The 13,865-nt window shown below is 39.4% G+C and overlaps 2 protein-coding genes across 5 annotated transcripts in view; both read left to right on the forward strand.

Annotated features, from left to right (window-relative positions):
- Nucleotides 1-1,679, forward strand: part of shld1 (shieldin complex subunit 1) — a 34,277-nt gene extending 32,598 nt beyond the window's left edge. For 3 of the 4 annotated variants that reach the window (XR_007262898.1, XR_007262897.1, XM_048601133.1), the window contains one exon: nt 1,089-1,531. Coding sequence is in view for 1 of the 4 variants with exons in the window: in XM_048601133.1 (XP_048457090.1) it covers nt 1,089-1,123 (35 nt within the window). In the remaining 3 variants the exon portion in view is untranslated. Of the gene's footprint in view, nt 1-1,088 lie in introns of all 4 variants that reach the window. The other variant, XR_007262896.1, reaches the window with a different exon arrangement.
- A 591-nt stretch (nt 1,680-2,270) lies between these two features.
- The window catches only part of mcm8 (minichromosome maintenance 8 homologous recombination repair factor), a 143,301-nt gene continuing 131,706 nt past the window's right edge, over nt 2,271-13,865 (forward strand). The window contains exon 1 of the mRNA XM_048600905.1: nt 2,271-2,378. Within this exon, the coding sequence (XP_048456862.1) occupies nt 2,271-2,378 (108 nt within the window). The remainder of the gene's footprint in view (nt 2,379-13,865) is intronic.

The raw sequence follows: 13,865 nt of genomic DNA on the forward strand, positions 1-13,865 counted from the left end.
TACAGAGATGGAGTGGGATGCTCTTCAGAGGGTCAGTGTGGACTAGATGGGCCGGATGGCCTGCTTCCACACTGTAGGGATTCTATGACTCTATGAAGTGACGAATGATAATTTAAATAAAAAGACAAATTTCACATTAAATGGTCAATACAACAATTATACATCCTACAGGACCGCGAGTACCTGTAACGTAAATGACACCATCTAATGGTCCAAGGTTCTCCAACTCATTTTTGGTTAGGATCTTTCCCCACTCAATCAGTTCAGGTCCTGAGTTGTGTTCACTAATATTTGTATTGTACCAAAGTCCTTGGAGATGGTCATCATTTAAACTGCACAATTCTGCTGAATCGGTTGATTTCCTACAATCTTGATGGCACCGATTCCCTAGGGACTCCTTTGTCTGACGCTTTTAATAACCCCTGTTAAATAATAACCCCTGTGAAATAGTCTTGTTAGTTGTAGCAAGACTGAAACAAAAGCCGTACAATTTTTCAGTTTACAATCCCCGCCCTAACCCTATGTGCCTTTCTGTCCAGTTTAATTGCATTGCAAATGCACAGCTCCTTGTGCGTGTACCTTTTGTTCTCCCTCTGCTGCAGCTCTTCTTTGTGTCTGGCAACATAGTTATTTTTGTTCCTTATCTTTCTTTCTTTTTATACACCTTCAAGATCAAGAGACACCATGTCACATGGACCCTTTTACGTTTGATGCAAACACTTATAAGTCTTTTTAAAACTTATTTTTTAAACAATTGTAGTTTTCTGAAACACTTTAAACAAATTACAAACCTTTAACATACTGCTTCTGGGTCAAAGGTTATTATATTGTTGCTTGAGCTTCCTTTCATCTTCATTATAACATCGTAGGAAGCTAGCACCATAGGCATCAATGTGGGAAATAAAAACTGAAAATTTTGGGAATAAACTTCAGGTCTGGCTGCATATGTAGAGAAAGGAACAGAGTTAATGTTTCAAAACTGTGATCTTTCATCAGAGCATCAAAATTGAAATGTTAGCATTGTTTCTCTCTCCAAAGAAACTGACAGAACTGCTAAGTAATCCCAGCAATTTTTGTTTTTATTTCAGATTTCCAACATGTGCAGAAAGCATTTTCCTTTTGAGTCCAAAATGACTGGGTCAAATAATTAAAAAGTTAAGGCTCACACCCACATCACTCCTGTATTGAGTAAACACTTTGACCTTCTGAACTCAACATCAAATTCAAAGGTTGGCTGAATTGATCATTAGTCCATGCAGTACGTTAGTACTTTCTTGAGACCAGATCCTAAATTGTGCCCAGTAATGTCGATTTTTAAAAATGTTCATAGATGGAAGAGTAATTTAATTCCTTCCAAGTTTCAATATGAAATAAACAAAACAGAGTTCTACTGCAGTCACACTGCTTAGAAGTTGAAATCTGTGTTTTAATGAGGCTGTTATTTCAGCTTATATTAAAACACTAGAAAATTTGATTTGATTTGATTCTCCAAGCCATACTTGTTTTAACCAGGATTTGATTCAGTTTGCATCCTTGCAAAATTTACTGTTTAGATGTTAGTAGGAAATATTTTGTAAATTTTGAAGAAATTGAGAATAATACCACTTTGTTCACTTGTACAAAGGGTAAGGAAATAAATGTCATGTTTTACTTATTGTTCAATAAAAATCAAACATTTATTTTTGTGGCTCATGATTTTTGTTTCTGAAGGCTCCAGGTTCTTTCACATTTCTGTTGCCCAATTAAAAGAGCGAGCAGACAACCTACTGGCGGGTCAGTGCCAGTGCTACTTTTGATGCATCCAAGGGGAGCGATTTACAATTGGCTCAGGCAGACATGTCCATTAAATTTTCATCTGGGAAAGGTAAAATTTGGAATGAGAACTGCGCTTTTAAGCCACCTAGCTCATTCAGGGCTTCTTCACTGACACGAGTTAATTCTCTCAGAAAAGAGGCTGTAAAGTTAGATTCATGAATCTACCTTGTCCTCAGAATGGTTCGCGAAGCGTGAAATTATGCAGCTAGTTTAGTTTTAAAATCAATTATACAATTTAAAAACAATTATATAATTTAAACAAGATAAAAAGTTAGTTTCTTTCTACCGTCACAGGATGTAGGCTTTTGCTGGCCAACTCATAATTTATTCCCCATTTTTAATTGCCTTTGAGAAGGTGCTGCCTTCTTGAACTGCTGCCGCCCGTCATGTTAGGAGTTCCAAAATTGTGAACTGGCAACTGCAAAGGAATGGTGATATAGTTTCACATCAGGTATATGGCTCGGAGGGAACTTAAAGATAATGGTACTGTCATACACCTGCTACTCTTGCCCATCAAGGAAGTAGAGATCATCGATTTGGAAGGTGCTGTTGCAGGAATTGTGGTGAGTTCCTTCACTGCATCTTGTAGATGGTACTAAATGCCGCCATTGTGCATTTGTGGCGGGGTTAGTGAATACTGAAGGTGGTCGGTTAGGGGGTGATTAAACAGGCTGCTATGTCCTGAATGGTGTGGAGCTGCCAGGGACCTGGGTTCCATGCCAACTTTGGGCAACTGTCTATGTTCAGTTTGCATATTCTATCCATGTCTGCGTGGTTTCCGATGGGTACTCCGATTTCCTCTCACATTTCAAAGATTTGCAGGTTAGTTGGATGGGCCATGCTAAATTGCCAGTAACATCCATGGTTAGGTAGATTGGCCATGGTAAATAGGGGGTTTGTAGAATCATAGAATCCCTACAGTGTGGAAGCAGGCCATCAATTCCACACTGACCCTCTGAAGAGCATCCCACCCAGACCCACCCCCAACCCTATCCCTGTAACCCTGCATTTCCCATGGCTAACCCACCTAGTGAGCATATCCCTGGACACAATGGAGCAATTTAGCATGGCTAATCCACCTAACCTGCACATCTTTGGACTGTGGGAGGAAACTGGAACACCCGGAGGAAACCCACGCGGACACGGGGAGAATTGTTCAAATTCCGCACAGGCAGCCGTCCAAGGCTGGAATCAAACTTGGTTCCCTGGCGCTGTGGGGCAACAGTGCTAACCACTGAGCCACAATGCTGCCATTACAGAGATAGGGTGTGGGATTTGGGACAGATGGGATGCTCTTCTGAGGAGTAATGCAGACTCGATGAGCCAAATGGCCTCTATTTGCACTGCAGGGATCCCATGATTCTATGATTCTTGACTGCTGTTAGGATTGTAATAATTCAGGCAAGTGAATCTTGGAAATGGTGATTGTGTGGTACTTGTACGGTGCAAGTATTAGTAGCTGCTTATTAGCCCAAACCTGAATGTTGTCTAGGCCTCGCTGCATATTAAAACAACCAGTCTCTGAGTGAACCTCCCCAGTTTGTTATGTATAAATCACCCCAAGTTAACTTTAATTCAGTTACTTATTCTCACAATCGCTCAAGTACTCAAGCAATAATTTAACTTTATTACATGTAGCAACCAAAATAAGACCTCTCAAGTAATCAAATGAAGCCTCGCAACTCAACTTGGCTATTATCCAATTAATGGTGGAAATTAGCTATGATTCCAAACAACAATGCCTGTCTCTTAAGTATCCAGGATTTGATTCTTGTGCAGTGTCGTTCTTTAAGTTCTGCTAAGGAGATTCTGGTGTTGGATTCTTGTGCAGTTTTCTGTCTTTCAAGTTTGTGATGTGACATTATCGATGATCCTGTACACTCTTTCATCCCTAACATTGATTACCCTTCTGGAGATCTCAAGTCTGTGGCTTGGCTTCTTATCAGAAGTAGCTCCTTGTTCCTTGTCACGATCAGTATTAGCTGTTTAAAGCAGCCTGTGTTACAATTAACTCCTTTACTTCAGGACATTCCTTTTGCAAGCAGTCTTCATTGCCCATATGTCACGACACAGCAGGTCATCAAGCAGTGTCACCTCCACTCTCCTAGGAAACAGCTTGTTTATGTTGCTTTAACTCCTTTTTCCCAGGGACGGTTAATTAGCATGTTGTTTTTAATTCCCTTAGAACAGTTTCTCCTTGATCCTTTCATCTCAGGAAACAATTTATTCCAGAAAGAGTTGTTGCTGATCCTCTCAATGCATGAAATATAAAAAGGATGTTGTTAAACTAGAAAGAGTACAGACAAAAATTACAAGGATGTTGCCAGGATTGGAGGGTTTGAATTATAAATAGAGGCTGGACATGCTGGGACTTCTTTCCCTAGAGCGTCGGAGGCTGAGGCATGACCTTATAGAGGTTTATAAAATCATGAGGGGCATAGTAAAGCAAAGGGACCTGAGGGGCAACTTTTTCATGCAGAGGATGGTGTGTGCGCAGCATGAGCTGCCAGAAGAGATGGTGGAGGCTGGTCCAATTACAGCATTTAAAAGACATCTGGATGGGTACATGAATGGGAAGGGTTTAGAGGGATATGCGCCAAATGCTGGCAAATGTGACTAGATTAATTTAGGATATCTGGTCGGCATGGACGGATTGAACTGAAGGATCTGTTTCCATGCTGTACATCTCTATGACTCTATGAGTAGCCAAAGCTTTTTCCAAGGGTAGGGGAGTCCAAACTAGAGGGCATAGGTTTAAGATGAAAGTGGAAAGGTTTAAAAGGGATGTAAGAGGCAACTTTTTCACACAGAGGGTGATGCATGTATGGGATGAGCTGCCAGGGGAAGTGGTAGAGGCGGGTACATTTACAACATTTAAAAGTATTTGGACAGGTACATGAACAGGAAAGGTTTCCAAGGATACGGGTCAAACACAGGCAAATGGGACTAGATCAGTTTAGGATACCTAGTCAGCATGGACGAGTGGACAGAAGGCCCAGTTTCTGAGATGCATGACTCTATGAAGTCCTTAAAGTTGTGACGTTTATGTTGTCACAAGACGGATTCCCCCAAATCATTAAACTCTTGGGCAAGGAGGGATACATTCATTCCCCTTCCTGATCACCCAACCCCTCAGTTGGTTGCAACATAGTTAATTTGAAATGGATCCTTCCTTTGTGGACTTTTTTTCCCAAACCAAATTCATTTAGGTTTTGAACAGGACTGATTTAACCAGGTTTTCTTGAGTTTGTATAAGAGTGAATTCACTAGTTACTAAATCCAAGAACAAGTACTCATGTAATACACATATACACAGATTAGAACTAAGAAGTGAGACCAAAGAAAGTTAAAAGTTTTTTTAAAAAATACAAATGGGTTTCTTAGTCATTCTTGAAGAGTATGTTCTGGAATGTTGCAGCCATTACAGACTGTAGGGATTCTGTGATTACAGTAGATGGTGCAGATGGCATTGGCATTAGGAGTTGAGCAGTCTGTTCCAGAATTTGCTTACCCTAATGCACTCCGGCCACATTTTGCACCAGATTAACAACTGACTGAGCTCCTTTCTTAAGTTGCCTTGAGTGGTTCAAATCTTATTGGCATTTACTATTTTGTTCCTTAATAGTTTCCAGCAGTTGCTGGTTTTACACTCTAAATGTTCCAATCAAAGTTTAGTCCAGTTGGTTGTTTCCTTTGACTAACTGTGTAACCTTTTCACCTTCATTTTTCTTTTTGTTTGCTTTTAAACTGGACTGCCTTCACCTTTTGGTTTAATATATGTCCAGCTTGAGTTTTTTCATTGGAGTGTGATTACTGAAACTTATTTCTGAAAGACTATCCCAGGAATAATATATATTTGTTTTTTGAAGGAACATTATTTGCACCAGCATTGCTATGAGCTCAAACTAATGTTTTGTCGCTGCTCCTGTGGACTTTCAGAGACAACAAGGTGCAGGGCTGGATGAACACATCAGAAAAGGATGAAGGGTCTAGGCCCGAAACATCAGCCTTTCTGCTCCTATGATGCTGCTTGGCCTGCTGTGTTCATCCAGCCCTGCACCTTGTTGTCTCGGATTCTCCAGCATCTGCAGTTCCTACTATCCCTGTGGACTTTCATCTGTTTTACATGTGCATTGCTCCAGATTTTCCTGTAAACTGGCAACCTTTTCATTAGATTGATGGTACACATCTTAGGTTCACCCTGCTTCTTTTCTTTATCTTACAGCACTTCAATTCATCTTTGTGAATTGAGCAGAGTTAATCCTAAATAATTTATCCTCTCAGAAATGGTACTTCCAAATGTGTTACTATCCTGAGCTAATTGTTTAGCCTTTACCTCTTCAACTTTCATGTTCCAGTCCACAGCAGAGAGCTTAAACTTTAGCTCCACTACTATAGAAAACAGTGAAGCATTCTGTTCTTCTTTCATGTTCAGTTCTGCATGTGTTTCTTAAAGAGTCTGCTGCAATTTCTGTTGTGTCCCTAATGTCGGACTGATTCCACTGGTCTGCCAGTTCTGGATTTGATTGGTATGAAATCGTGACATGCTGGTATGCTGCAATTGCGAGTCCAATAGTGTCTACCATGTAGAACATCTTTCCAGGCAGATTGTTTGTACTTGCATTCCAGCACTGTTGATCCTACACATGGAATTGGTGAACAGTTGTATACAACAGTTTTACATTCATACGTGTAGCCATATCTTTACTTCTCTGTGGGTACCTTTTTTAAATTTCACATTGGCACTTGCCCTGTGTTAATACTTGCCAATAACTAATATTCATCAGTTTCTGAGGACAGATGATTTGTAATTTCGCAAACATTTCAGACAAAATGAAAGCAATGACATTTTCCACAAGGTTGACAGCAAGATATGTTCAGCAACATTCGACCTATCGTGGACACTAGCAGATTCTGGTTTATGGCATGCATAGGCTTTTAGTGAGAACTGAGATGGCCTTTATTGGACCTTGAAGGTACTCCACATGCACAGTCTATCTGGGCCATTGAGTGGCTCTTTGTAACTGCATCAGCCATTGCCCTACCGCACTGACTATACCAATGGCTGTTTCTGCCACACGCCTTGCGAAATTGATTGAAAGCTAGGGATTTCCTTGGTTCATGCAGAAGGCCACACCCCCTACATGTCTTTCAGTGTGTGAATTTTCTAGTGACTGTGTATTGTTACGGGGCAATTTGGGCATGAATGAGTTAACCTATAAATCCACATGAAGTTGAAGCTGCGATTAGAATAAGATGGACAGTTTTAGTTAATTTCATTAGCAATGATCATATAAATTATTTAAGATTCATCTTTCATTTATTTTTATTCAAGAAAGTAGTCAGATTAAAAGAAAATGATTTAAACCAAATAAACGCACTCAGATGCTGGTGCAGCAGACAGTTTCTGTGAAAATTCAACGTGGCTGGAACAACACTAACCCTGAGGCTTAATTTGGAAATGGAACATGAGGATGACGTAGTACCATGCCGAGAAAGACAAAACAATGGGATTTGTTCAAGGTTGAGAATGAAGGATGGGCTTCAAAGAGATAAGATGACACCCGGGAAGATAGAGAGTAGTGGGACCAGAGGTAACAGGCACCTTGCCACTTTTGGATTATGTGAAAATAAACAAGGTATTTATCTTAAACAGACCATTTTGAAAACTGAGTAAAGAACTGCCTACATGACTTACAATGTATTAATATCTGATCAATCCTCATTGAGCTAGAGTGCTACCTTCGAATCTTTTCTGGGGTAGACTCTCCCAACGTTGGCTCAGTAAATTATTATTGAACTGTACCACGTGGCTCCTGAGATTATTTTTAAAGAAAAAATCTATTTGTGTCCATCTTTGTGAACATTATTTAGTTGGTCAGCTATTTCTTTGCTGTTACCCTGTTTCAGACTGTAAGGGATATACATTTGACTTCGCCAATCATTTTCTCTTCGAATGTGTTTAGAAACTTTTACAGTCAGTTTTTATGTTCCCTGCAAGCTTACTCGCATTCTATATTTTCCATTTCTTAGTACAAATAACATCAAAGTAATACTTGTGAGTCAAGAAACGAAAGGAAGTACATAAAACAATTACAATTCATATGAAGGATAGTGAGAAAATTATTAGAACTAAAAGCTGACAAGTACCCAGGTCCTGGTGGATTTTGTCCTAGGTCTTAAAAGAAGTGACTGCTGAGATAGTGGATACATTTGACAAGGAGCCACATCAAAAGTTACTGAATGAAATATAGGCTGTGGTAGGTTCGGGCTTAGAATTTCAGCACAGGTAGAAAATAGGTTATTAGCAGACAGGAAATAGAGAGTAGACATAAATTAGCTATTTTCATCTGGGCAAGATATAATGAGTGGTGTGAAACAGGGATAAGTGTTTGGGGTCCTAACTATTTACAATCTGTGTTAATGACTTGGATGCAGAGGCTAAATATAAGTTTATTAATTTGCTGAGGACAGAAAAATAGATAGGAAAGTAAGTTGTGGAGAAAAAGTGAGAGAGCAAAATGTTATCAGATGGAATATAACGTGGGAAAATGTGAACTTTTCCATTTTGGCAAGGAGAACTGAAAAGCAGCGTATTATTTAAATACAGGGAGATTGTAGAAGTCTGAGGCACAGAGGGATCTGGGTGTTCGAGTGTATGAATAATGAAATGGTAATGTGGAGGTAAAGGTAAAGTTGCCAGAGTCCCAGAGGACCATAGGCCTGTTATCTCATTAGAGAGAGATGACTGGTGGTGGTTTAGCCTGAGGGTCAGCATGCCTCAAGTGAGGGGAGAGGTTAAGAAGGGGAGCCCTTCATGGTAACCTCAGCCAGTATGGGAATCAAACCTATGGAGTTGGCATCACTGTGCATTACAAACCAACTGTCCAAACAACTGAGCTAACTATGAAGGTCCTGCCTTCTCAAACTTGCTTGGTGACCCTCAGTTTAAACTCATCACCAATCATCTCTCTAATGAGAGAGCAACCCTAAGGTCCTCTGGGACTATGGTGACTTTACTTTCTTTTTACAGTTTAAAAATAAGGGGCTTCCATTTAAATTGGAGATGAGGAGAAGTCATAAGTTTGTGGATTTTTTCTTCCCCAGAGAGCAATAGAGGCAGGGTCTACGAATATTTTTAAGGCAGAGGTAAACAGACCGTTAACTAACAAGGGTAAATGCAAAGCGTATCCAGGGATAGGCAATTGAGGCCACAAGCAAATCAGTCATGGTCAAATTGAATGGAAAAGTTGCTTCAGGGGCCAAATGGCTTATTCCTGAAGATGTTCACATCTTCAGGTGAATCAAGACTAGAGTTCATAAAGGATACAAGATTTGGAGTCCTTGTTAACACTGAAACCATGGAAATAGTCCAAAAATCCAAAAGTGTAGCATTTATTTAAAGGCAAAGGCTGGTTCTTTCCAGTGTGAAAACCAAATGACATTAATATTTCCAGTACAAAATAAACAGTTCAAACTTGAGCTTTCAAATATAAATGTTTGTGTTTCTGGGTGGTATGTAGCAGAAGTTAAATATAACCGTACAGATTTGATTGGTGTAAATAAGGAAATTGTTGGATTTTTGGTAAATGTTTCAATTTTGCTTGAAAATCTTAGTCAAGGATCTGTAATACCTCAAGAGGAAATTAACTTCATTCTATCAGATCTAATAATTTATTGGTAAAAGAATTTTTTGGTTCATGAACATCTGAAATATATTACAAAGATCTTCATGCATTCGGAAGATTTTAAAGCTTACTGCATTGCGGCTGTTGTATCAGTACTTCACCAAAGTGTTCTTTCTAATTTAATAAGTTTAACAATAAATAGTCAAAATATATTAGTTATTTAGTTTTCTACATTAGTGCGCTATTTTAAAATGACACAAACTTGTGTTTCTGTCTGCTAAATTTCATTCAATTTGTTTTGATGCTCTAATGTTATCCAAAGTGCTTCATTTGGAGCTAATGTGCATTTTAATGTAATTACTACCTGTTAAATTTATTTCTATTGCAAAACACTGGTCGTATTTCATCGTGTCTGTATAATGAGATGATGTTTCTGATTCGTATTGTTTCTCATCACCTGAACATTGCAATATCCATTTTGATAAGCGATCTTAGTTTGATTTTACTTGCAATCTATCCTTGAGGAAACAACTATCATATGTGTGACATAAGATTAAAACTCTACTAAACTGTGACAGCACAGTTTCCATGGATGAGTGCTGAGCAGAGGGTTGAACATCTCTTTCAAGGCAGAAAATTTTAGTATTAATGACCTGTCTTCTTTCTTAAACCCATATTATCCTGTAACAAAATCCTAATCCACTTGTTCCTTGGCTAGGACCTGTTACTTTAACTTGTTTTAATAAAATATCTGTAACTCTGCACCTAATTTAACATAAGAGATTCTTGCCCATAAATTGCCTGTAACGTTTCAGAGTGCCATAGATACAACATGTCAGTCACATTTACTGGTTGGCTCATGAAGTCTTTACCCCTTGATTATGTTGATTCACTCATTCATGAAGAATTTGTGAAAAAATCTAGCAATTATAATTCAATAAACTAATTGAAAAAACCACCAATCAGGAACCTGCAACTTTTATAAGCTCGAACTTCAGCCTGATTTATAGATGGCCTTGTGGATTGAGGCTACAGTAGGACCTGGCAGCAGGGTTCTTCCAGGTCAGTGCAAAATACATTTGCCAGATAAGCCTGCCTGGTGTTTGTGCTGTATGAAGTAAGCAACCAATATCATGTTTGCAGGAGAAACACCATTTCCCTGTGAAAATCACATACTGACTAGAAAGGGAACATGGCTTTTGATCTCTGACAGGATTACCCAAGATTGAAAAGATCCTACAAAGCCATCAAGCTCTTAATGTCAACCATATGGCCTAAAAATAAGACAAATGCTTACATATTAACATAAGTGGCTTACATTGGTTGAGGTTGAGCAGTTTCAGACAGGATACCTGCAATTCCAGATTTCCCAGCATGCCATGGAGTTCTAACTCCATCTTTGTATTTGTCAAATTTCCCACCTGAAAGCTAATATTATTCACAGGTTTAATTTCTGGTTGTACAAGGAGAAGTTTGGAGCAGACTGCCAGAACAGGTAGATTTGATTCTCACGACAAAATATGGGGTGGGTATTCCCATCACAGGGGTGGGGTTCCAATCCATGACTGCAGAATTTTTGTAAACAGGTATGGAGGGTCTGATTCAAGGCCTTGGGAATTGGGGTCAGGTGGAGACCAGTGTTTCCACTTCTCCTGATCCACAAGCAATGTTGTCTCCTAACTGGAGTTGTCCTCACTTCTGTTCAGCTGCTGGCTTTCCAGAGGCCTAGGAAACCTGATTGCTATTAAACCTGTAAAGAAAGATAAATCAGAGTCTGCCAGCTCTGTTAAAATATTTATTTTACTAACTCACCTCGATTGGAAGTGGAAACATTGGAGTTGGGTTTCAGATTTTTAGAACATTAATAGCTGCTTTGACCCCTATCCACCCTGTTTTTTACATGCCAGAACTCAGGCAAATATGGTTGTGTTCAGTTATTGCATAGGTAACATCTGGCCAAATAAAAATTATGAATATGAATGATTATTATTCACAGGGCAAACATTGAGGACTGAATTTTCCCAATAACTGGCTCGTGTCAATTTTTGGGAGTTTTATGAATAATCTGTAATCTCCAGCAAGTTTTTTTCATGCAATTTTGCACTGCTCACATCATTAACTATGCACTATGCCCCACAGCACTGTTCCCAAGCTAACTTACACTATCTAGGGGATGAAAGTGCTTGCTGCTGCTGGAACTATCCAACTATCCAAGGCATATTTAAAGCCCAGCAATGCACCTGTTCAAGGCTGCAAACCAGGAATTTAACAGTTACAATTGCAAGAATTTACCCGCAGGTGGCCAATAGAAACAAGTTTGCTGACAGGGACCTGGAGATCCTGGTGGACTGGATAGTGGAAAGGAGGGTCTCCGCCTGAGGTCCTCAGGTGGAGGCTGTCAGGAGAGGTCCTCTTTCCTCAGGACCACGAGAAGGGACATGGCAACAGATGCTTCCTGCCTGATCTGAAGTTTTCTCTCAGGTCAGTGCGGGTCCAAAGGAACTTCCAATAGTGCAGGCGGAAGATTAATAACTTCTGCACAAAGATAACCATCATCATCTTCTTACTGTGGCCTCACACTGTAACTCTGCTACTTCAGCCAGTTTGCCACCAAGGCTCATGGATCCACACACATTTTCATATTGGGAATTGTTGCGGTTTAGTTTCTCTCCACTGCTTGGGAACAGCAAATTGCATATAAATGAGACAAGATTAATAACGAGCTTTTCCATGCATCCAAGTAGGCCTGTCACCACTTGCTAGCTAGATTCTCATCCAACCCATAAAAACTTATGTGCAATATTGGCTTTTTCTCTTGATGATAACAATCCCATTTTTGTTTGTTCTGACCATATTTTCAGAACTGTTTCTATATTTTCAGAGCCTTGAAAATTTCACCATCAGTCAAATTTTGATGATGCTATGTTATTCGGAAGTGAAAGAAATACTAGGTAGTACTCTGAAAAGACTATATTCTGTATATTCATAACATAATGCAAAAACGACTAACAACACAAGTATACCTTGGGGTCTGAAATGGTACCTCCTGGATGGCATGTATGTTCCCAGTTTACGTGTGTGTGAAGCATGATCAGTCACACTGGAACTCTGTGCAAGACTAAGAAATGCACCTAGCCCTACTGCCAGAAAACATATTTCTCATTGTGTCTGAGGTATTGTTTTGCAGTCTTTACTCATTTAAATGTTCTCTAGCATTGAACTTTGACCTATGTTTTGACTAGGTGGGCAGCCATTAGGCTGAATTTATACCATTTCCCTTTGGGCATCTACAGCAGCAGTCCCTTCAACCCCTCAGATTTAGAGTAAACAATAGGGTTGATGGTCCTCAACACCCCTGTGAAGCAATCCACCTCCACCACAACTATAAATGGTAAGCTGTAACCCTGCAGGAGTTGCTACCTCATCAAACTTTATGCTTCCCAGCCAAGTATACAATACTGTGAGTAATCACGGCTTTCATGTACCGATAGTTTTTTGAGATAATGGGGAGGAGCTTTCCTCACAAAATCTGATGTCTCTTGGCCCCTCTGAACAGTAGTAAATGGCAGACTCTCAAAATCATGGCTTTACTGCCTCTAAAAATAATTCCGATTTTTGTTTTGCCAAATGTCTTGAGAAGGAAATAGCTTTTTAGTACTGTTTTTTTCTATAGGTCATTCACTTGGCCCTGGCATTAGATCTTATTAGATGCAAAAGGAAAACAGTGCTCTGTGATTCACACAAAGTATGGTATATAATCCAGAAAAGCAAGTGCTGAAAACTTCAAATGCATTTATTGATTTTTGTTTGTATTGAATGTCAGACAATGACACTAACCATCAACAGAAAGGATATAAACTTTGTTTTATCAGATGGGTTTAATTGTAGCCTGAGGGTCCTCACTGTTCCTTAATTGAATAAATTCAATTTGAACCTTTATTCTGTCTGCATTTGGACACCTTTTTCCTCAGGCTGAATACAGTTCTACAGGATCTATCTCATGCCTGTGCCAGGATGCACATTAGTGTCCAATATTCTAGCAATTTGCTGTGTTTTAAGTTGAAATATTACAATCCCTAAATTAAGTTATTCCTGTATTGAATAATTCAGCAAATGGTTATTGTAAAGTTAAGAGTGGGGTCTCTGGAAAATCAGCATGACACATGTTTTAAGAGAATACTTAGTAGAAGATATTTTTAAGTTGGGGGCTTAGTGAAATGGTGAGTTATACATTGACTCTGAATGTCTGGAACTTGGATTGAGACCATCCAAAGTTGATTGGAGAAGTATCACCTTCCACATGAAAGTAATTTGAGCACTTTCAATCAGATTTAACATGGCAGCAGGAGTGGCAAGGAGTGAACATGCCAAACAGGTGCAACAGAGAGTTGTGATGCTGGATCAAGAGTTTGATCTGCATGG

The sequence above is a fragment of the Rhincodon typus genome, chromosome 9 (genome assembly GCF_021869965.1).
Source record: "Rhincodon typus isolate 14 chromosome 9, sRhiTyp1.1, whole genome shotgun sequence".
Lineage (NCBI taxonomy): Eukaryota > Metazoa > Chordata > Chondrichthyes > Orectolobiformes > Rhincodontidae > Rhincodon > Rhincodon typus.